We start from the raw sequence: 22464 nt of genomic DNA, 5'->3' as shown, positions 1-22464 counted from the left end.
AGCATTAATTCCACCATATTGGACTGGCCTGGGATGAAGTTGGACCCAAAGTGGAACCTGGCAAAAGGTGGCCTCTACTCCGTAAACGGCTTCCAAATTGACGAAGAACACTGACCACGTGTTGGCCGAGAATGCACCAGGACTCGGCCCTTTGTTGGCAGTTCTAAACTGGGTGAGATGGAGAATCCAATGCCGTATCTAGTGTCTAATTACTTTGAACTGTAATACCGGTGGCTACAAAGGGTTGGCAACATAAAGGGACCCCAGAGTGACCCGTGGTCGACGTTGTTTGTTAGGTCTTGGTCACTCATTGACGGGCTGGCGCATTGTTCTGGCACGGGATGGCTGGGAACTGTGTGAGCACAGCAGCCAGAGTTAGATGTTGTTTGTGATTCACACTCGGGAGGTTGGTGATGCAGTCAGTGAGTGGTACTGTTGTGGTCGGATTGAGATGTAACCGTTTAGATGACACGTAGCTATGTTGGTTCTACCACTCCGGATGGGCGTATGTCATTTTGTGGTGTTGCCGTGAAGTCGATGGCGCCAAAAGGCTGGTCTGGTGGGGTTCGGCCAATTAGCGCTTGGGTGAACAATTAGCGACGGGACTTGGAGAGACATGGAAGCGAAGGCTGAGGATATCTGTGCTACCTACCTAGGTAGGTACCTAGGTAGGTTGAGTTGGCCACGTTGTTTGGCAGCGCTAGTCCATGTCAATTGTAAAATATTAATTGAGCAATTCTATTAGTTGATGAGTCGAGCTGAGAATATCAGGTAATTGGTGCGGCACCAGGAGTAACGAGGATTGAGTCAAGCCAGCAAAGTACGGAGTAATTACTGTCTTTTATGTCCAAGCTGTGACTTAGCCGGCATCGTGGCGACATCTGGAGGCTTTGGCGATCAATTGGATATTTGGAAAGTCTGGTGCAACCTGACCAGACTGGTCAGAGGTACTTGACATGCCCGTATTGTCCTTTGCCGCATCAAACTAGCTTTTCGAATGGTCATGGATGCCAAGCTTCAAGGCTCTCGCAGATCAAAGATGTCTGGTGATTTTTTGCCTTTTATTTTAAATGTCGACTGGTGTGATCTGGTCTGGTCAGGCTCCAAGTGTCCATGACCTTGGAGTCTGGTGCCAGGCACTTGTGGCACCCCCGCACTGCTTCCCAAGCTCAAAGCTCACTTGCTCGATGTCGCTGCCCCAAAAAAAATTCGGGGTCAGTCCCTGGTTCCCTTCCCTTAGCCTTCAAATGTTCCATGTCTGGTCAACTGGTCGGACCAGACCCTTGTTGCTTGGCCCTTGTCCCCTCCAGTCATTGCTCGTCCAGCAGCTTCTACCAGTCGACGTGTCCTCAACCACTTCTGAGCTAGCTCTGCCGTCCTTAAACTTCTCCACGAGCCTCTCAACTTCCACCCGATTCACCTCTCTCCCGATTCTTCAACCTCACCATTGGGAAAGCAGCCACTTCTCAAGCCCTGGCTTTGGCACCAATTGGCATCCCTCGTATATCTTCTGAGCCAACTTGCGCTGTGCGCCCCGTAACCTCTTGGCCTCTTGTTTTCCGGTTTGTCGATACTGCACCATGAAGTTCAACGCTGCTGCGGCGGCTGTCTCTGCCGCCATTTTGGCTGGCACTGCCCACGCCGACAAGCCTGAGGAATCCTCTTCTCCTGTCGTCCCGGAACTCCCTACCTTTACTGTAAGCATCAACACTTCCAGCCCTTCATCGTTTGCTCCCCTCTCGCTCCGAGTCCTGTCGCTACGCGCATAGCTGTCGACAGATGCCTGCCTGCCTCGGCACTTGCCTACAGCTCATGTGGTCGGACACTTGGCCAAGCCGCGGCCGGGCCATCCTGTTTGATTTGATTGTATCAGAAGCTAATCTCCCATTTCTTGTCCTCTTTAGCCCACCACCCTCAAAGCTCCCTTCCTCGAGCAGTTCACCGATGACTGGGAGAAGCGATGGAAGCCTTCTCATGCCAAGAAGGACATGAAGGGCTCTGGCAAGGATGAGGAAGAATGGGCCTTTGTTGGAGAATGGTCTGTCGAGGAGCCTTACCAGTACAAGGGCATGGCTGGTGATAAGGGTCTTGTTGTCAAGAACCCTGCTGCTCACCACGCCATTTCTGCCAAGTTCCCCAAGAAGATTGACAACAAGGGCAAGACTCTTGTCGTCCAGTATGAAGTCAAGCTTCAAAAGGGTCTTGAGTGTGGCGGTGCCTATATGAAGCTGCTTCGCGACAACAAGGCTCTTCACCAGGAGGAGTTCAGCAACACTACTCCCTACGTCATCATGTTCGGTCCTGACAAGTGCGGCCACACAAACAAGGTCCACTTCATCTTCAACCACAAGAACCCCAAGACTGGCGAGTACGAGGAGAAGCACCTGTCTTCTCCCCCCACTGCCAAGATCTTGAAGACGACTGAGTTGTACACCCTGATTGTGCACCCCAACAACACCTATGCTATCAAGCAGAATGGTGAGGAGGTCAAGACCGGCTCTCTCCTCGAGGACTTCACCCCCTCTGTCAACCCCCCGGCCGAGATTGATGACCCCAAGGACTCCAAGCCCGAGACCTGGGTTGATGAGGCCCGTATTCCCGACCCTGAGGCTAAGAAGCCTGAGGACTGGGATGAGGACGCTCCTTTCGAGATTGTCGACGAGGAGGCCACCATTCCCGATGACTGGCTCGAGAACGAACCCACGACCGTTGCCGATCCCGAGGCCCAGAAGCCTGAGGATTGGGATGATGAGGAGGATGGCGACTGGGTCGCTCCTACTGTTCCCAACCCCAAGTGTGCCGATGTCTCTGGCTGTGGCCCCTGGACCAAGCCCATGAAGAAGAACCCCGATTACAAGGGCAAGTGGTCTGCCCCCTTCATTGACAACCCTGCCTACAAGGGACCTTGGGCTCCTCGCAAGATTAAGAACCCTGCCTTTTTCGAGGACAAGACCCCCGCCAACTTTGAGCCCATGGGCGCTGTAAGTAACGCCAGTTTGAGACGGAGTTCTATGGACAAACCTTGCTGACACAGTTGACAATAGATTGGATTCGAGATCTGGACCATGCAAAGCGATATCCTCTTCGACAACATCTACATTGGTCACTCCATCCAGGACGCCGAGAAGCTGGCTGCCGATTCTTTCGCGCTCAAGCACCCCGTTGAGAAGGCTTTGGCTGACGCCGACAAGCCCAAGGAGGAGGACAAGCCCAAGTCTCCCTCTGACCTCAAGTTCCTCGATGACCCTGTCCACTACGTCAAGGAGAAGCTCGACCTCTTCCTCACCATTGCCAAGAATGACCCTATTGAAGCCATTAAGTTTGTTCCTGAGGTTGCTGGTGGCATTGGCGCCATTGTCGTGACTTTGGTCGCACTCATTGTCGGTCTCGTTGGCCTGGGCGGATCTTCGCCTGCTGTCAAGGACACTGCCGCGGCCGCCAAGGGCAAGGCTAAGGAGGCCAAGGACAAGGTTGCTCAGGCTACTGCTACTGGTGCGGAAAAGGCCAAGGGCGAGGCCAACAAGCGAGCCACTCGCAGCCAGTCGTAATGTGATTGTTTCCTGCAGTTGTTGAAGGAATGAGAAGGGGGGAAATAAATGAGGTGTGGGAAAGGGTTGCGGGACGATTGTGGAGAAAGCAGATGGAGAAACTCTGGCGTCTTGGTGAAGCAACGATTATGAGAACAAGATGCGACAGGACTGAAGCCTACACCAAAAGGGGGTTCGAGAAAAAAATTAAAGGAAACTTGCTCATTGCTATTCGTTGTTTTGCTCAGAGATAGTTTTGTCTTCCCATTCTTGTCGGTCTTCTCGGTTACGTTATCACGAAACGTGGGAGTGATGGACGAGTTCAACGACATGGCGTGCGTGTATTTAGATGGGGCCGTTCCTGGCCTTGGACGGGCCCTGCCATGTACAACAAATAGGCGACATGAATCTGATTTAACGTTTTAAAGCCCACATTTACAGAGAATACTTGGAGGCTTGTGAAGTGAAATCTAGCTTGAGCGTTGCGGGCGTGGCTAAATCGGAAAGCTTACCGAAACCAGGTACGAGTGTGGGGAACAAGGTCCAAGGAGACAGGTTTGACGGTGAGTTAATGAGTGGTCTGTACTCGAAAGGGTTGATAACTTGAATGTTGGTGTACTCCGTATGTCGTTGCAAAATGATAATAGTGCATTCGTTTCGTCGTGGGAAGTTAATCAACATGTGGTCGAAGACTGTAGCCAGCCACCCCCAGATATCGCATTTGCATACTCTATACAGCTTCGTGTGCGGCGGGCGGCCTTTACCCCAGTTCGCTTAAACGACGATGTGGATGGAGGAGGTTGAACCCGGTTGTAGACAAATCTAATGGCCGGTATACGGAGCGAGGAGCATCAGAGACAAATTAATGAACTACTTTTGGTACTGTACTGTACTGAATTGCACCAGTTCACCGGTTGAGCTGGCTCCGTGGGTCGGAGGCCGCGGGCATCAAATGGTCGGCAATGACGGGATTCGGCGGCACGGATGTAGGAACGGCCGTCCAAGTCCTATCGTGATTGATCAGTGAGACCCGGATTGCATGCAATGGAATTGATGAACCCATTGACCCCCCCGGTGGCCATCCAATGCCTGGACGCCTTCCCAGCCTCCTCATGGGGCAAAAAGTGGGCGATGTGTCTTGTTTCTCCAAATGCTGGGGTGTGCCACCGTGCCACCTGGGGACGGCTTTATTAGCCTGTCGCCTGTCAAAAACCACGTCGTTGGATGCTTGTATCCTTTGTCTTGAAAAAGCACCCAGACTCGACTCCGTAATACTTGGGGCTATTGCAATACTAATTAGTAACTTGGAACTCTGGAAAACGGCCGGTCCCACCATAACCAAACCTCGAACCCTCGAGACCCGGGGCATTTTGGGAGGTGCGTGTCCACCCCCGGCATAAGTCTTCAACGCCCCCCCTCTCCACATCCGCACGTAGCCGCTCTTAAGAAGGCGGCACGAGAACATCGCTGCGAGACGGATTGTCTGTTTTTTTTTTTGTGACGATTCACGACCACCGCTGTACGTTCCCCTTCTTTTTTTTTCTTTACACCTAGCCTGCTGTTCATCGTCAGCAGCGGCTTGATTCCGTTTCTATTTTGTTGTCCCTCTCCTCTACGTCATCAAAACCATGCGGCGGCTCATTTCGCGAAGCGTCTCTGCCAGCGCCACCCGGTCCCCAGTGACCTCGGCCGTCCCCCGATCTACCATCGCCGCCTCCAAGATGTCTTCCAACGGCTCGTCTTCGTCGGTCGTGGCCGCGAGGAGGATACATGCCACTGCTCAGCAGCTCAAGCCTGCTGCTGCTCTGGCCTCGACGGCAACCAGCTTCCCCAACACCCACGAGAAGATCCAGGCCGTTGAGGACACGCCTTACTTCATCGACAACAAGTTTGTCAACTCGACGACTGACAAGTTTATTGACTTGCCGGACCCGGCTACGAATAACCTCGTCACCCGCGTTCCTCAGATGACCGACCAGGAGATGAAGGCTGCTGTGGCTAGCGCCGAGAAGGCTTTCAAGTCGTGGAAGAACACCACTGTTTTGGCTCGCCAGCAAATCATGTTTCGATTCGTGCAGTTGATCCGCGAGAACTGGGACAGACTGGCTGCCAGCATTACTCTGGAGCAGGGCAAGACTTTTGCCGACGCAAAGGGTGATGTTCTGCGTGGTCTGCAGGTTGCTGAGGCGGCTATTGCTGCGCCGGAGCTGCTCAAGGGTGAGGTGCTTGAGGTGGCCAAGGATATGGAGACTCGAACTTATCGTGAGCCATTGGGCGTTGTGGCTGCCATTTGCCCCTTCAGTAAGTTGCGACGAACAAGGTTGATTTTATGTATGTGTGGAATACAGTGGCTGACATGTTTTGCTTGTGTATAGACTTTCCTGCCATGATTCCCCTTTGGTGCATCCCTATTGCTACCATTACTGGAAACACTCTTATCCTGAAGCCCTCTGAGCGTGACCCCGGTGCGGCCATGATCCTCGCTGAGCTCGTCCAGAAGGCTGGTTTCCCCGAGGGTGTCGTCAATGTCATTCACGGCGCCCACAAGACCGTCGACTTCATCCTTGATGAGCCTGCCATCAAGGCCATCAGCTTTGTCGGTGGCAACAAGGCCGGCGAGTACATCTTCAGCCGGGGCTCTGCCAACGGCAAGCGTGTCCAGGCCAACCTGGGCGCCAAGAACCACGCCGCCGTCTTGCCCGACTGCAACAAGAACCACTTCATCAACAGCGTCGTCGGCGCTGCCTTTGGTGCCGCTGGTCAGCGCTGCATGGCCCTGAGCACTCTCGTCATGGTCGGCGAGACCAAGGAGTGGCTGACTGAAGTTGCTGAGAGCGCCAAGAAGCTCAAGGTCGACGGAGGCTTTGAGGAGGGTGCCGACCTTGGCCCTGTCATTTCTCCCCACAGCAAGGAGCGCATCCTGAGCCTCATTGACAGTGCTGAGAAGGAGGGTGCCACGATTCTGCTCGACGGACGCAACTACAAGAACTCCAAGTACCCGAATGGCAACTTTGTTGGGCCTACCATCATCGCCAACGTCACTCCCGACATGACTTGCTACAAGGAGGAGATTTTCGGCCCCGTCCTGGTCTGTCTGAATGTGGATACCATTGACGATGCTATTGACTTGATCAACAAGAACGAGTACGGCAATGGTGTCGCCATCTTCACTCGATCTGGTCCTACGGCAGAGACTTTCCGCCGAAACATTGAGTCCGGTCAGGTTGGTATCAATGTGCCCATCCCTGTGCCTCTGCCCATGTTCTCCTTCACTGGTAACAAGAAGAGCATTGCTGGCGGCGGTGCCAATACGTTCTACGGAAAGCCGGGCATCAACTTTTACACGCAGCTGAAGACTGTTACGGCGTTGTGGCAGAGCCAGGATGCAGTTGCTAAGAAGGCGGCTGTTCATATGCCTACTTTGCAATAGTGGAGTAGTTGGGAAGGGAAAATGGGAAAGGGATGAAAATTTGGGAACGATGGGAGATTGAAGATGGGTATTGTTTATGGCTTGTGATTGTTAAAATAGCTTTGATGAGTGCGTGGTATGGCTTATGCCTTGAATGGACGCAGAGAATAATGGGTATCAATTGCGCTTGTGGTATGTGAACATTGCTGTATTCCAATGGTCCTTAATGCATGAGGGATTATATTTGCTTCTTATTTTGGACTCATGTTGCAGTCATGATTGCCAGCCCAAGTTGTGTGGTTCGTTAAAGTGACGTTACGAGCATCAGCGCAAACGTGACAATAGGCAGCTGAAACTGCTAATAGCCGGAAATACAACCACCATTAGAACCTGTTGCCAGAGGTCTAGTGTGCACAGCTCATACAAATGGCGACCACAATTGACAGAGCATTCACATGGGCATTACGCGAAACAAACCGACACCAGTGATTAGGCTGTCGTTTGAGGCGACGCAAAGTGTTCCGCATTGGTGTAATGTTGCGGACATGACGCCTCGAGTCGGGATTCGGATATCTTATCCAAAGGGACTTTTATACACTTGTGCGTATGTCATCTGGTTGCGAGGTCAGCCATGTGACAGATTGGGTGCTGGCTTACTTTTTGAATGGCGCATTGTATTGACCACAAAAGAAAGCTTCGTGAGCCACATGGAGAAGCGCAAGCCGGAAATAGAAAGCCATCAGTTTTTGCGAGCAAACACGTCACTTGATGCGGTGACGGGCTCGAGCACAAGCACATGCACACGCACAATATGATGGGGGAATTGAAGCCATTTTCTAACGAAGCCACGTCCGGGATATTTATAAAAAAGCCCACGACTCGGAGAATACTAGTCAGTGCCTGATGTGGCTGACGCGAGACGGCCGTACAGAGAATGTCACGCTGCCCAATGGTTTCCGAAATAGAATACATTAAATAAAGAGCAAATATTCTTGAATAAAAGGGATATTGCTCCTGCTGTTTTCATTCATCTACTGTCAGGTAAGATAGCACGCAAAGTTGGCAGTCGCGGCCACGCCAAACACCATCAACAGGAACCATGTCGTGGATCGCCGTCCCCAATCGGTTATACACCAGACTTAAACGTCACACCTTGAGCTCGCGTCCAACATACGCCAGATCATCAAGGTCGTTAAGAAGCCTACTATGCGCCCCTCCAGCCATGAACCTCGCTCACCTCCCCTACACGGTGTTCTTCGAAATCGTGTCTCATCTGTCTGCGCTGGAGACGCTCACTGCGCGCCGCATCTCACGGGACGTTTACTCCGCACTAACAAGACCGGACTTGAGCATCAGTCTCCTCTTGTTGCATTTTCCGCGGTCGCGAGAAGGACGCACCCTTCGAGGATACCTGCAGAGCGGTAATGACGAGGCTCTCGAGCGGGGGGACTGGGCAGCTGTGTTTGCCACTCTGGTCCGGCGGTACCATCACCTTGGGAATGCCACGCCTTGGAGGGTGAAGAAAGTGAGGGTGGCCAAGGGCTCACACAGACTGCGTGGTGTGACGCCGTGGAATAGATTCCTCAGGTTGGATGACAAGACTGCTGCGTTTGATTATTGGGATCCGGTGTGGACGTTTGAGGCCGGGGAGGGAGTGCTTGTGTATCCGGCGATGGTGGAGGAGCGCATCGTCTATAAGGCGAGAGATCTTACGAGTGATACTGAACTGGTCGTGCCTTTTGATACGATGACTAAGATTATACGGAGAGTGAGGTTGTCGCATGGGATATTAATCTTTGAGTGGTGTGAACAGGCTGGGTATCATGATTTAAATGAGACGGAAGCAGCACATCGGCACTTTGCAACAGCGTTTGACATATATTCACCTCAATCACATATACACCATCGAACACTCCGAATATCCTTTCGATCAGAATGGAAAATTCATTACTTAGGCCTCCCGCTCACCCACCAAGACCGCTTCTTCTCAACACACAACGCAACACATTACGTCGTCTACATCTGGCAGCCCACCCGCTCGCCATGGGGTGAAGACGCCCCCCTCGAGCGCCTCATCATCTGGGAAATAGGGCAGCCGAATCCCTACAAACCGTCCCTCGACCCGGGCGGTAAACACGCACCAGTAACCTCCTCTGGCCCCAGAATCATCAGACGCATGATCAACAACGAACTATCTACCTGGGGAGTACGACAGTCCGACACTCCCAGCGTGCGGAGTCTTGCCCTCGACGATACAACCTTTGATGAGGCGACGAACTCTACCACCGGCCACGTATTTTTCATCGAGGAGCAACATCGGTGGTGTGCAGGACCGCACAGCACGCCTACACCACCTCGTCAACACCACATTCTCTCCACGGGGATACCCCTCATAGGCGATGGACCGAGATGGGTAGACGAGTGTGGCGGCCCGAATGGATCCCCAGAGTACGGAATGAGCTTTTGCTCGCGTGGCCGGAAGGATACCTGGCCGGGGAGGGCGCCGTGCTGGCGTCACGATGACTTTCCCTACCTGACTGTGTCGGAGGTGTATGATGCGGAGGCGGGAGTGAGGATCACGGCGAGACACTGCTTCATGATGGAGACGTTGTCGGTTCATGTGCGGCCGCAGTTGTGCGTGACGAGGGATACAGAGAGGGAGGATGGGTCGGGAAGTGGAAAGAAGTTACAGGGTCCGGATGGCGAAGAGGTTCAGTTTGAGGATGGATTGTGGGGAGAGCTACTAGGGAAGGGGTGCATTGTTGGTGATGAGAGATGGGTTGTGGGTGAGGATGAGGGCGGGGATGTGACGATTCTTATGTTTTAAACATGATTGAGTATGGGGAGTTTGGAGTTTGGCATTAGACTTGGAAAGGGACTGGAAAGGGGAATTCTGTATATTGATAATAAGAAGTTGTATCGTCTTCATAACCTATAAACGCCTTGCGATGCCTGAAAAACTAAAAAAGTCCAGAACGACTTGCAGAAAATTGAAGTACAGAGCCAGTTTACAGGAGCCGGGTTGCATAGACATGCTACTTTCCGCTCGCACTTATTACTACCACCCGTACCGGCGCACCGTCAAAGCAGATGCTTACTGCTGGGGAACCTGCAAAAACCCGCGATAGTAATCATCCAGCCACTCGGCCGCCCTGTCCCCTGAGTCGTCATTGCTCGTGTCCCATCTGCCAATGGAACCGACGTAGCCGTCCGGACGCACATTCACAATAGCCACCTCCCCTGGTTCCAGGCTACCGAGCCACTTATCCGTGCACAAAGAACCCCGAGTATCCTGCTCGGGGATATTGTCGAGGTACAATGTCCAGCGACTATCTTGCAGCATGGCAGGGAGGTCAGAGATTTCCATTTCCGCCTTGGGCATAGTAGCTAGAAAATTGGTTAATAGGTGTGAGTTTATAGTAGAGGAGGAAACTTACTGATTACGGCAAAGGTGAAGAGGTGGCTGACTGCAGTATATCGCTCCGGACGGATGTAAATGTCTTCGGGGGATCCTTTTCGGGCCTGCTGTGCGTAGGATTTGCTGGCCGCGGCGGAGAGTTGGCTTACGAAGGAGGAGGATTCGGCGATGGAGCGGCAGAATGTTGATAGGAATGGGGCCGCTTGCTGGACGTCCCACATGAGGAGGAAGATTCTGAATTGGCCAAGCATGGGGATGTCGAGCTGGATGTCTACGGGGTTGGAGTCGATGTAGCGAGTGACTCTTGCTGGGGGGAGGAGACATCCGGGACGGGCGTCGCCGCTTGGGAGGGCGAAGTTGTCGGGCTCGGCGCGGTTAATGGGACTGTTGGAGTATTCGGCGCCGATTCCTGATATGAATCGGACGTTTGCCTTGAAGTTCTTTGCCAAAGCCACAGCGTCACCACCTGCTATTTGGTTGGCGTGTTCGTAGTCAAAGTTAACGAGGTCGAGGGCAATCTTTCGTCTTTCGTCTTCGTAGCTTTCTAGTAAGACGGGTTTAGCGAGCCCGCGGAGAGCGAGGTTCATTTTCCAGGAGAGGTTCCAGGCGTCGTGCATGGATGTGTTCATGCCTTGCGCAGCCTTGGGCGAGTGCGTATGGCTGGCGTCACCGGCGAGAAAGACCTTGGTGTGCGCATCGCAGAAGCGACTAGCTACACGCTGTCCGACTTGATATCGTCCAAACCACTCAATGTACTTCCAGTCGACGGAGAAGGGGGCCATGATCTTTCGCGCCTGTTCCATGACGAATTGCTGACCCAGTTGTCGACGGTCCTCTGTGACCCAAGTCTTGAGCTCGATGTAGAACCTCGTCATGTTTCTCTCGCGAGGGATGATGAGGATGGACCCGTGCTCCTCTGAGTACACCAGCGTTTTGGACCAGATATCGGGAAAGTCGGTGATGAGCTCACCGTCCAAGACTCCCCAGATGGATGCTTGCGACATGCCGATGGCTGCTACGTCGGGAATACTCTTACGAACTTTCGAGTGCGCTCCATCACCTGTGGCCGTGTTAGCATAATCCTGCCGCGCCAGACGAGGTGGACTGGTCGACGTCTGACATACATCCAACAAGGTATTGCGTGATATAGGTCTTCTTGTCCTGAGTGACATTTGTGCGACAGTTTATTTGAAGCTGTCCCGTCTTGGCAATATTCTCGTACGACTCAAATGATGCGTTTCTGCGGACGGATTTGCCCCTCTTGGCCAGGTCTTCGATGAAGAGACTCTCTACGATGCCCTGGTGAACTAGCAAGATGTAGGGATCCAAAACATCAATGACGGGTGGGTAGTGGATTTCTCGACCTAATCTGTGGAGAGGCTCGTCTTGTGTGCTTCTCCAGAACGATATATCATAGACGCGGACGCCTCGTTGCAGCAAAGGGTCAGCTAGACGTAGCTGTCTGAACGTCTCAATCGTCTTGGGTTGTAAACCATCTGCCCTGTGGTGATGAAAACGTATGAGCTGACCATCCTACAGTATTCTTTTCTATGTCTTCAGCCTTTCACTGAATGGGTGTCGTTCGCGGCTTACCTTCCTACAGGTGTTTGATCGGCTCTATCATCGACGACTTCAACATTGATTCCGTATCTTGTCAGAGTCGCCGCCATCATGAGGCCGGCTGGGCCAGCACCAACAACACACACTTGACATTCGGACGGCGGTTCGGGAAAGCTTCGTAACTGAGAGAGATCGGCGATGGTGGCATCCTCAGCATCCTCGTCCACGGGCTCCATTTGTCGTTCCACTGCTGTCTCGACATCCATCTCTGTTGTTGGAGTTTCGGCTGCCGGACGCTGCGGGCTGGATACTATCCCTGGGGCCATGCCTTCGCCGTTAAACGTAGCTGCCACTTGGTACCAAAAGAGAGAATTGACAGTTTAGAATGGGATATTTCGAGATGGTCCTGGCACGGCAAAGTCCGTCACTGTTTCGGGAGGAATCGCGAGACCTGAATAGGATCGCAAGTGTTCATCCAGTCGGGGTGAAAGCCGAATTGCAGGCGTTCGGGAGATGATGGGGATAATCAAAGCTCTGTTCCCCCGGTAAGACACCTGCGGGAACTTTCTGCGGAGCGCGCCTCTTTAATATATCACTTGTGAGATGTCAAGTTGGAGCGAATAGTATGTTTTTTCAGTCCGAAACCCACAAAGTCTGAAAGATGGGGGTGGGCCAGTAGAATGTTCAGTGGTGGAAAACGACTACAACATGAGCAGATGCTTCAGGCAAGTTTAGAATGGAAGAGGAATAGACAAGATTCGAGACTTGAATCGGTAATCTTGGCAGCCTTCCCAGACGGAAGGGGCGAAGCAAAGCAGAAGGGGAGAGCAATCGTGAGTCCAGGAATGGATGGAGGTGGTCAAGTGGGTGTCAAGAAAATAAAAGTATTCTCAACCAGTTTACGAGAAGGTGGCAATGCCGGCTTTGACATGGCTGGAAAGCATGATGCCAATCTGTCGTCAATGTCTGGTCCTTGGATTCCTAATACCATCCATGACCGCCACGAGAGGTAATAAGCCCAGCCCAGGGCCTAGGTACATGGCGTGGTCCTGGTCATGGTCATCATGAATTGGCAAACGGCCCATCGGTCAGACCCCCGCGAGTCGCGGAAGCAGGCGAATGCGGCAAGATTCGGCCAGCAGCAACAGACCAGACTTGACCACTTGACACATCCAAGTCGATGCGAGAAAAAAAAAGTCAAACCCCTCGTCGGAGATGAGAGACATTATGGGCCACAGCGCTGAGGCTGAAAAGAGCGGAGTGAGCGGACATGATCTGGCACCAGGTTTGCAGCAAAAAGTGGCATGACCAGATGGCGTGCTGAGTGAGGTTGAGGAATTTATGAAGCAAAAATGGGCTGATCTGGCGGACAAAGTCGGTGGGGCTCCCGCCGCTAGCGCCAAGGGTTCGACATGCTGAGCTGTGAGTGGTCTGAGTCTGAGTCTGAGCCTGAGCCAGATGTCAGTCAACTGGTCTCCAAGCCAGAGCAAGCGGAAGGAGCAAACAAGTGCCAGATGCCAGATGCCATCCACGCAAACGCAGGGAAGGCACGGAGCATGATGCGGTCTGGTCAGTATGATCGACTGGTTCCATGTCAATGTTTGGTGACCACATGCATTTCAGGTCCATGGCCAATTGCCTCGACTGTCATCAAGTCGCCAGTCTGTGCCCGTTTTGCCCTGCCCCAAGTTCGATCCTCCCAATCCCCCGTCTTGCTCCATTGGGCGGAAGCTTGCGCAAGCCTCGTCCTTGATTGGCCACCAGAAATCGGAGCAATCGTGCTAGACTAAAGTGGTGCCACTGGATTCCGAAGATTGCAAGTCTGGTGCATCTCTTGTTGTGCGACGTGAAAGACCAGACATCAAAGTCCGAACACCCTGAATACCTAGGTAATCAACCAATTTGATGCCCACGAGTCCCCGTATTCCCCAACCCTCCCCGTATGGAGCTGTCAAATATCATATTCAACATTGCCCATGGGGCTTCCTGTCATCTGACATCCGAGAAACACCTCTCACGGACGTTCACAACCTTATCTACTACCCAGGAGTCTAGGTGTGTACAGTATGGAGTCGGACGCATACCGTCATATAGACTCACTAGTCAAGTCCCAGGTGGCTTCTTCGAAGCTTCTTCTACCCGTGCTACGGTGAGATTCGTTTCATGTGCCGCACACCTACCTAGGTAAGTATCTACCTAGGAACACAATACTCCTGCACACTCATATCCAAAACAATCTGCCACCAATTAGTTCCCAAAGTACATCTTTGCATGAAGAAAAACGTTTCAAAGTTCAACATTGTCATGCCGTCTTCTTCCTTCTCAGCATCAATCGAAGTCATTGATCCACAAATCTCACATATACACTGCAGCAGAGCCGCAAGAGCAAGCCCTTTGCATTCACAAAGCCCCCGCCTCCTGCCCATGGTGCCCCTTGCTCTCGCATTTTGCAATCGTACCAATAGGTATCCCTCTCGTACTGAGTTGACCGTTGGTGGGTAGGATCTGGGACCTGGCTTTCAGCTCCAGCTGTCTGACGAGCTCAATTTGTCAGTTACGGGTTCCAGACCCTGCCCCAGAAAGTAGTCCTTGGTATTTGCCAGCAAAGAGATCGTACAAGACGAGGACAGGGTAAAGAATTGTGACGTAATGCATCGGACCACAAGCACCTCAACGGTCTGGACTATGGCGGACCGCACATTTGAATTTGAAAGCGTTGGCTCCGAACATGCTCCGAATATAGATGTTGCCATATTCCGTACGGAGTAACGCAGAGTAAATATATCCGGGGTAGAGAAACTGTTGTAATTATATTGAAGAAACAGCCTGATATTACACATGAATCGTACGAGGTGCATGTTACTAGCTCGTTACTCGGTTAAACCTCCGTGTGGGGATGAGTTTGGCTCTCCAGTACATAGCATCATCCAATATCTCCTGCCAAGTGGGAGACTACCCAGAGATACGCAGTTGAGTAAAGCCGTACAGCCAGACGCACAAGATCGACTCTCCACAAACATACCTATCTAGATCTCGCACACCAGGTCCCAGACTGAAAAACGAACACCGCACTCAAAACCAACCCGAATGCATCATATTAACTTTCCAACTTGGCTCATGCTTTTGGCTCCCTACTCTTCCGATACTAGTACAGTGCTCTCACTCGGTTCAGTGTGTTGGCTGTCTGCACGTTGGTACAGAGCACCAACATCCTGCACCACCTGTCTCCCCGACCAGTTTTTCATGCTCCCCTGAGCCTTGGATCTTACACGAATGCCGTGCCAGTCGGGTAGCGCTCGGAGCCACGACAGCATGGAGCCAGTCTCGGGCAGAACGACCGTTCCGCTGCGCCCGGTAAGGACCTGCTTCACCACAGCCTCGGCAATGGAGTCGGGGTGTAGCATGGGAAGTGCAAATGAGCTACCCTGGTTGAACCCGGCAAACAATGCAGTTTGCGTATGTCCGGGATGAACCGTGATAGTTCGTACCTTGGGTGCGTTGTAGCGGAATTTGAGCTCCCCAGAGAGACCTTCGTGGAACGCTAGGGCGGCAGCCTTGGACGCACCGTAGTCCACCATGTCGGGAAGTGCAGTCCATGCGGCAATAGAAGAGACGGTCGCAATCATGCCGTGGTTTCGCGAAATCATGTTTGGCAAGAAGGCTTTTGTGACCCAGTAGTGACACAAAGTGTTGACGTCGAATGTGAATCGGACGTCTGCTGGCTCAGAGTCCATAATAGTTTTGCCTCTAGCAACACCGGCATTGTGAATAAGGACCGAAGGATGGCCGACTTCAGCTCGAATTCGGTCAGCTGTCGCAATCACGGCATCGGGCGATCGTAAATCGCATTGATAGTAGTGCACTCTTGAAGCTACTTGAATGTTAGTCATATTCGTGGTACTAGGCAAAAACATGCTTGGTCGCAACATACTGGTCTTGATAGTCATGGGCTGGACATCCAGTACCACGACAGTAATTCCCTTCTCGGCAAAGAATCGCACCATGCTTGCTCCAATGCCAGCAGCGCCACCAGTAACTAGCACAATCTCCCTTGACCAGACATACTTGTCATCGACCCAATTATTACGCATCTTATCTGAGTACCAGGCACTCAGTCGCCGAATCACGGCAAAATAGAATAAAATTCTCAGTCGGCGGGCGGCTTTTGGATGCAAGATGGCCCAGTCTTGTCCTCTCTTGGAGAACCTTGCCAGGAGAACCAGTGGAAGGAGGAGAGCCGGGTTGCCGGCAGTTCTACGGAAAACTTTGAGGACGACATCGAGGCAAAAGCCTTCGCGGGGGAGGAAGCCCTGGTGCATCGGCATGGTGAGGTTATGAGGAAAATCACGGTTTCGTCGCGATATGTGGTTGAATTAAAGTTCCGGCCAGGGGCCGAGACGGAGCAACCAATTGGTGCAGTCGCACTTGAAGTATTCTTTCAAGGAGACCAGCTTTTCGAGGCAATGGGGTTGCTGATGGAACAATGATGAGTGCTGGTGCGAGGTTCAAGTAGGCAGAGCGCAGGCAAGCTCTTTATTAAGGGGTGGCCATGGGCGAACTAGTGATTGCTTCACACCACATCAATCTCCGGACTGTGCATCTTCACAAGAAGTGCTTGCAGCCGGTGGTGCGGTAGCTCTTACCTTGTACATGGAGCCGAGGTCCTTACCGTTTCTGGCAGAGAGCTGTGCGGGGAAGTGGGAAGTCAACGCCGCACTCTACCGAACCAGTCTGGAAGACAGTGAGTGTGGGCAACCTGACATGGAGCCAAAGAGACTTGCAAAACATCATAAAATGATAATAACAAAATATCAAAATATCTGGATATCTATCTTAGGCTGGTGCATACAATAGAACCCCGAGCGCAAAGTTGAGTAAACGGGAGGTAATGTGCTCCAGAGCATTGACTCGGCTCCGGAATAGGGGCAGCATCAACAGGGCCATTCGGGACATTGACAATGCAAACTTGAATTTGATGCGGAGGTGACGCGTGCCCTGGGGAACTGGAACCGAACATCTGGGAACATTGAGCTCATAAGCCAAGGTCAGCGGTGTCAAGTCTGGTCTGCTACTTCAAAGGCAACGAAGCCACGTCCCTCCATGTCTCATAATCATTGAGCATCTAGGACGTTGCGTGGGAACTCATCAGCCTTTGCCATTGTGCGCGACATGGACGCTAGCGCGTGTGATATGCATATTGTGGCGTATAATGATGCGCTGTACTATATGAGATTACTTGCGGGCTTAGACAGATGCCACACTTGAACCACCTTTAGATGCAATTGATGATGTCAATTACTAGCCCAGCTGCTCGACCTCACATGAAGAGCAAAATGCTTCATGGATGCCAAGTTGAGCTGGTCATGTCCACCTGCAGTCTGGTCCATGTCAGCGGTGGAGCTCGGTGACCGCAGTGCAGCTGCCAGAACCACGCTAACGGTCGCCTCCGACAACGACAACGACGCCGACTTGACCTGCGGACCTTCAAGCTCCACCTTGAGCTTCACCAGACCCGTCATGGCCATATAAATTTGCTTCACCTTCAATTCCAATTCATCCTTCCCCGCATTTGACATCTATTGTTGCCAAACAAGCCGTCCAGTTCTGGTGGTGGAGCTATATTGAAACTTCAAGTAGCTGCACCGACCCCCTCTTGATTCAACCTCGCCCTTCTGCCAACAACAGCCCGTAAGGTTGGTTCTGATCATGGCGAGTACACTGATGCGGGCTGCCCGGCCGACGATGGGCCTATGTAAGCACAGGCTGAATCAGACGAGCCCAGCTCATCTATCAAAGCCTGTCTGTTCTCATGCCACACGTTCTGGGAGATTCAACGGTGTCGCGGACGCCAGGGGTAGACGGGGTTTCACAAGTAGCTCTTCATCAAATGGCCTGCCGGCCTTGACAGATTGGCTTCGCATCTCAGATGAAGTTGCCGACGCTGTGGCCAAAAATAAGCCTCTTGTGGCGCTGGAATCTACCATTTACACTCACGGGGCTTTATCGAAAGATCTTCCCCTTGAGCATGAAGACCTTGTCCGGAGTCTTGGTGGCATACCTGCAATTATTGCAATTGTGGACGGTGTGCCAACTGTAGGTGTCACGGGACAGGAAATGATCCGAATGGTTGAAAGTGGGAAGGCTTCCAAGGTTTCACGTCGGGATATCTCATATCTGGTCGGCATGGTCAGTGATGCATACCACCTTGCTTTGCTTGCGTTTGCGTTTTCCTAACTTGTCGTCCAGGGCGTTGCCGGCACCAGAATGAACGGCGGCACGACTATCTCGGGAACCATGTTATTGGCAAAGCTAGCTGGCATCAGAGTATTTGGCACTGGTGGCCTTGGCGGAGTTCACAGGGGCGGTGAAAATTCCATGGATGTGTCCGCGGATCTCACTGAGCTGGGACGAACTCGTGTTGCTGTCATTAGCAGCGGCTGCAAGGGATTCTTGGATATTCCCCGAACTTTGGAATACCTTGAAACCCAGGGATGTGTTGTTTCCACCTTTGCAGACGGCCGGGAGGGCAAAATCGACTTCCCAGCTTTCTGGGCGAGAGACAGCGGCGTCAAGAGCCCGTCTGTCGTCAATACCGAAAAGGAAGCGGCGGCAATGATTCTGGCCCAAGAGCGCCTTGGAATCGAATCGGGTCTCATGTTTGCTAATCCTATTCCAGAAAGGTTTGCTGTGCCCTCAGATGAGATGCACGCAGCAATCGAGACGGCTGTGTCGGAGGCCAATGAGAAGGGGTTTACCGGAAATGCGAACACGCCATATATTTTACAGAGGCTCAGGGAACTGTGTGGTGATAAAGTTGTTTCCGCGAACAAAAACTTAGCTACAGCAAACATTACCCGAGCCACAAATGTTGCCATCGAGTTGTCTCGTTTGCTGGCTAGCGAGCCTCGGCCAGCAGCAAGTTCGTAAGTAGAATTTGTGGCTGACTTCGGGGAAGACATGGTTCTAATTGTAGATAGTGATAATAGATTTATGCCTCCTTCGAAGCCTGCATCTAATAAAACACAAAATTCAACTAGCAGCAAGTCCGATGTCCTGGTCGCCGGCGGCGTAGCTGTCGATCTAAGCTGTGACTATGCCAGCTCCAAGTCTGGAGACGCTTCACCACAGCAACATACTTCCAATCCTGCCTCCATCACCCAATCCATTGGTGGCGTTGGCCATAATGTAGCCTTGGCTGCCCATTTGGCAAGCAGCCACACCAAAGTAAGCTTCTGTAGCATGGTGGGCGATGATATGTGAGTACAATAATTCATGGTCGTCTTCAAGGCAACGAACTCTAATGGGAACTCGTAGAGCCGGCTCGACAGTCCTGTCTTCACTACAACAATCTGGTCTGGATACCAGATATGTTCAAAAGCTAAACAGCGCAGAATACCCTGGCAGCAGAACGGCACAATACGTAGCCGTTAATGACGCAAACCGAAATCTGGTCATGGCCATGGCCGATATGGACATTTTCACTCAACACTCTTTCCCAGATGAATGGCGTTCAGTCTTGAAAGCAACATCACCGAAGTGGCTTGTTGTTGACGGCAACTGGAGCGCCACGAGCATCAGAGAATGGATACACATTGGAAAAAATCACAATACCAAGGTTGCGTTCGAGCCGGTATCAGTTGCCAAGTCGAAGGGACTCTTCACTCCACAAAGTGGCATACCCAAACTTGACATCTTTCCACACGCCAGCGTCGACATGGCGTCCCCCAACACTTATGAACTGGCAGCCATGTACGAAGTAGCCAAAGAAAATGGATATCTCGACTCCCCAGAATGGTTCGAGGTCATCGATGCGTTCGGCATGAGGGGAGCACGAGAGCGATTCGTACGACTTACATCGGCAAAGTTGACGGATGCTGGAGTCCCCGTGCAGTGTGTAAATCTGCTACCATATATACCTACTTTACTTACAAAACTTGGCTCAAATGGCGTCTTGTTGACGACAATCCTCGGCCGCGATGATCCCCGTCTTCGAGACAGAGACGCGGAAGAATACATTTTGGCAAGGGCGCCGCCAAATCATCCTACAGTGGGAGGAATCTACATGCGGCTATTTCCGCCTGCAGAGAAAGTTGACAACATTGTGTCAGTGAATGGTGTTGGAGACACGTTTTTGGGTGTTTTGGTTTCGGGATTAGCGCGGGGTGGCAGTGTGGAAAAGCTGATTGACGTGGCTCAGAAGGGAGCGGTGTTGACATTGAAGAGCACGCAATCAGTAAGCCCGAAATTGGGGGTTTTGGAGGATAAAATCACGAAGGCGATTTCATTCAGATGACCTGCGTGGTATTGAAGGAGAATTGGTGTGTTGGTGATAAGAAGGGCAGGATATTTTCAGGAAGTTTTGCATCCGGCAGCCTCTACAAATTAGAAGTTATATTTTATCTTCTATGCCTTCTAAGAAGCAGTCTGTTAGAATACGCTAACACGTTAGCATACCTAGTACTTAGCGAATGTAACAGCATATTCTGTGAGGTTGAAAGTATTGAGGATGTTGTGGCTTGGAGCTTTTCAGCAACCTTCAGCCTCGCGGGGTAGTTAGTCTCCATTGGCTATCTGGTAGGTGGCCCCATATTTTGGTGGGACTCGGGTTACAAGGCTGAAGACTTGCAGTCAAAAAAATTCCATCCCACGCCAAATTTTGCTAGCACTGGCAACTACGTTATCACCCACCGCCATACACATCACAGCAAAAATGGCGAACAAGGCGGATGAATGGGCTTCAGATCAAGAGAGCTCCGAAAGTGAGCTCTCTTCGGATGCCGGGTCTGACAATTTGCCCTCAGCCAAGAAGACTGTTGCAATTTTCGACAAAGATTCCGACGAAGAAGAGCTTGAGCGACTGGTACTGGGAAACAAGGCTGGGTTTCGAGAAAACCTCTTCAAGAACGGCATTCTCGACGACGAAAATGATGCGGACACAGATTTTCAGATGGGCGACGCTGGTGCGGGCGGTCTAGAAGACGTAGACGACGCGGACCTGTTCGTGCTGGATACTGGCGCAAGCGGTGCGTCCAAGTCGTTGGTAACTGCACCAAAGGCGGAACAGGGCGACGCACCGGCATGGGAAGACAGCGATGACGATAGATTGGTTGTTTCTTTGGCTGGAACCAACAGGTTACGAAAGCTGCGGATGACCGAGGCAGACGACCTTGTCACCGGCTCGGAATACTCCAGACGACTGCGCCAACAATTCTTGCGGCTAAACCCTGCGCCAGCGTGGTCAAAGCAGACGGACGGGCGACCATCTAAGAGGCGGCGACGCTCTTCGGCAGCTTCACGCTCGTCGAGTGACTCAGACGGCGACTCGGACTCAGACGTTTCTGCACAGCCTTTGGAGGAATTCTTGCGAGACGTCAAACAATTGGCGGGATTGGGAAGCTCGAAGAAGCGCAGGCTCCGGCCAGAAGTTATCGACATTCAAAGAACAAGAGACATTTCTGACAAACACAAATCATCAGTCGAATGCCTGTCGTTCCACCCGGAATATCCCGTCCTCTTATCTGCCAGCACAGCATCCATCTTATACCTGCACCATATCGCGCCGGAAGCTCAGCCCACACCAAACCCTCAACTCACATCAGTCCAAGCTAAGCAAGTGGACGTGCGAAGAGCCGAGTTCCTGTACCCGCAAGGAGACAAGATCTTCTTTGGTGGTCGCAGAAAATACTTTCACCACTGGGACCTCCCGTCTGGCATTGTCCAAAAGACGACGCAAATCACTGGCCACCGCTTGGAGCACAAGACCATGGAGCGCTTCAAGCTTAGTCCGTGCGGCAGATACATGGCCATTATCGCATCGACAAGAAAAGGGGGCGGTATCATCAACATTCTCAGCGTAGCATCTATGCAATGGATAGCAGCGGCGAGACTTTCCAGTCGCCACGGCATTGCGGACTTTGCATGGTGGAGCACAGGCAATGGCATGACGATTCTCGGCCGAGACGGTCAAGTTGGCGAATACAGCATGGATACGAAATCCTTCGTCGGGCTTTGGTACGACGACGGTTGCGTGGGCGGCATTGTCATCGGTCTTGGTGGCCATGGCGGTCCTGCCGCCCTGGGAGAGGACCGGTGGGTAGCCGTCGGTTCCAACAGCGGCATCACAAACATCTACGACAGAAGCGTGCTTATTGCGTCGCAAACGGGTGACGAACTCGTCGTCAAGGAACGGCCAACACCAACCAGAACCTTTGAGCAGCTCATCACGCCTGTTACTGTGTTGACATTCTCCCCAGACGGCCAGCTGCTTGCTTTTGGCAGTCGAGAGAAGAAGGATGCGTTGAGGCTAGTGCATCTGCCGAGCTGCACGATATATCGAAATTGGCCAACCGAGCAGACGCCGCTGGGGCGTATAACCTGCGTGGCGTTTGGAAGGGAGAGCGATTTGTTGGCTGTGGGCAATGACTCTGGAAAGATTAGACTATGGCATATTAGGAGTTAGGGCTGAATTGAACTGGTATATTTCTGTCATATGATGTGTGCTTTGAGTTGCGTTGCCCAGGGCGATTTTGTCCAAGATGATTCATTTGCCG

The 22464-nt window shown here is 52.1% G+C and overlaps 8 protein-coding genes across 8 annotated transcripts; 5 read left to right on the top strand and 3 right to left on the bottom strand.

Annotated features, from left to right (window-relative positions):
* Positions 1 to 1580: 1580 nt before the first annotated feature.
* On the top strand, positions 1581 to 3548 carry VFPPC_00384 (calnexin precursor; the record flags this gene model as incomplete). The annotated part of the gene is made up of 3 exons (XM_018280412.1): positions 1581 to 1697; positions 1905 to 2981; positions 3045 to 3548. 3 exons carry the CDS (start codon positions 1581 to 1583, stop codon positions 3546 to 3548), a joined length of 1698 nt encoding a protein of 565 aa, XP_018148482.1.
* Positions 3549 to 4434: 886 nt separating this feature from the next.
* Positions 4435 to 4992, bottom strand: VFPPC_15120 (hypothetical protein; the record flags this gene model as incomplete). The annotated part of the gene is made up of 1 exon (XM_018292873.1): positions 4435 to 4992. One exon carries the CDS (start codon positions 4990 to 4992, stop codon positions 4435 to 4437), a length of 558 nt encoding a protein of 185 aa, XP_018148481.1.
* Positions 4993 to 5155: 163 nt separating this feature from the next.
* VFPPC_00383 (methylmalonate-semialdehyde dehydrogenase, mitochondrial precursor) lies at positions 5156 to 6957 on the top strand (the record flags this gene model as incomplete). Its single annotated transcript, XM_018280411.1, has 2 exons — positions 5156 to 5828; positions 5903 to 6957. 2 exons carry the CDS (start codon positions 5156 to 5158, stop codon positions 6955 to 6957), a joined length of 1728 nt encoding a protein of 575 aa, XP_018148480.1.
* Positions 6958 to 8158: 1201 nt separating this feature from the next.
* VFPPC_12770 (F-box domain-containing protein) lies at positions 8159 to 9763 on the top strand (the record flags this gene model as incomplete). The annotated part of the gene is made up of 1 exon (XM_018290547.1): positions 8159 to 9763. One exon carries the CDS (start codon positions 8159 to 8161, stop codon positions 9761 to 9763), a length of 1605 nt encoding a protein of 534 aa, XP_018148479.1.
* Positions 9764 to 10030: 267 nt separating this feature from the next.
* On the bottom strand, positions 10031 to 12240 carry VFPPC_00381 (FAD binding domain-containing protein; the record flags this gene model as incomplete). The annotated part of the gene is made up of 4 exons (XM_018280410.1): positions 10031 to 10323; positions 10374 to 11414; positions 11479 to 11855; positions 11948 to 12240. The coding sequence occupies 4 exons, from the start codon at positions 12238 to 12240 to the stop codon at positions 10031 to 10033; spliced, it is 2004 nt and encodes a 667-aa protein (XP_018148478.1).
* A 2805-nt stretch (positions 12241 to 15045) lies between these two features.
* VFPPC_00380 (oxidoreductase,short chain dehydrogenase) lies at positions 15046 to 16239 on the bottom strand (the record flags this gene model as incomplete). The annotated part of the gene is made up of 2 exons (XM_018280409.1): positions 15046 to 15785; positions 15846 to 16239. 2 exons carry the CDS (start codon positions 16237 to 16239, stop codon positions 15046 to 15048), a joined length of 1134 nt encoding a protein of 377 aa, XP_018148477.1.
* Positions 16240 to 17620: 1381 nt separating this feature from the next.
* VFPPC_00379 (IdgA domain-containing protein) lies at positions 17621 to 20207 on the top strand (the record flags this gene model as incomplete). Its single annotated transcript, XM_018280408.1, has 4 exons — positions 17621 to 18100; positions 18161 to 18837; positions 18892 to 19170; positions 19229 to 20207. 4 exons carry the CDS (start codon positions 17621 to 17623, stop codon positions 20205 to 20207), a joined length of 2415 nt encoding a protein of 804 aa, XP_018148476.1.
* A 417-nt stretch (positions 20208 to 20624) lies between these two features.
* VFPPC_15119 (U3 small nucleolar RNA-associated protein) lies at positions 20625 to 22373 on the top strand (the record flags this gene model as incomplete). The annotated part of the gene is made up of 1 exon (XM_018292872.1): positions 20625 to 22373. One exon carries the CDS (start codon positions 20625 to 20627, stop codon positions 22371 to 22373), a length of 1749 nt encoding a protein of 582 aa, XP_018148475.1.
* Positions 22374 to 22464: the final 91 nt, after the last annotated feature.

This window comes from Pochonia chlamydosporia, chromosome 1 (genome assembly GCF_001653235.2).
Source record: "Pochonia chlamydosporia 170 chromosome 1, whole genome shotgun sequence".
Classification (NCBI taxonomy): Eukaryota; Fungi; Ascomycota; class Sordariomycetes; order Hypocreales; family Clavicipitaceae; genus Pochonia; species Pochonia chlamydosporia.
Note: the sequence above shows the minus strand (reverse complement) of the source record. Positions and strands in the feature narration are given on the sequence as shown.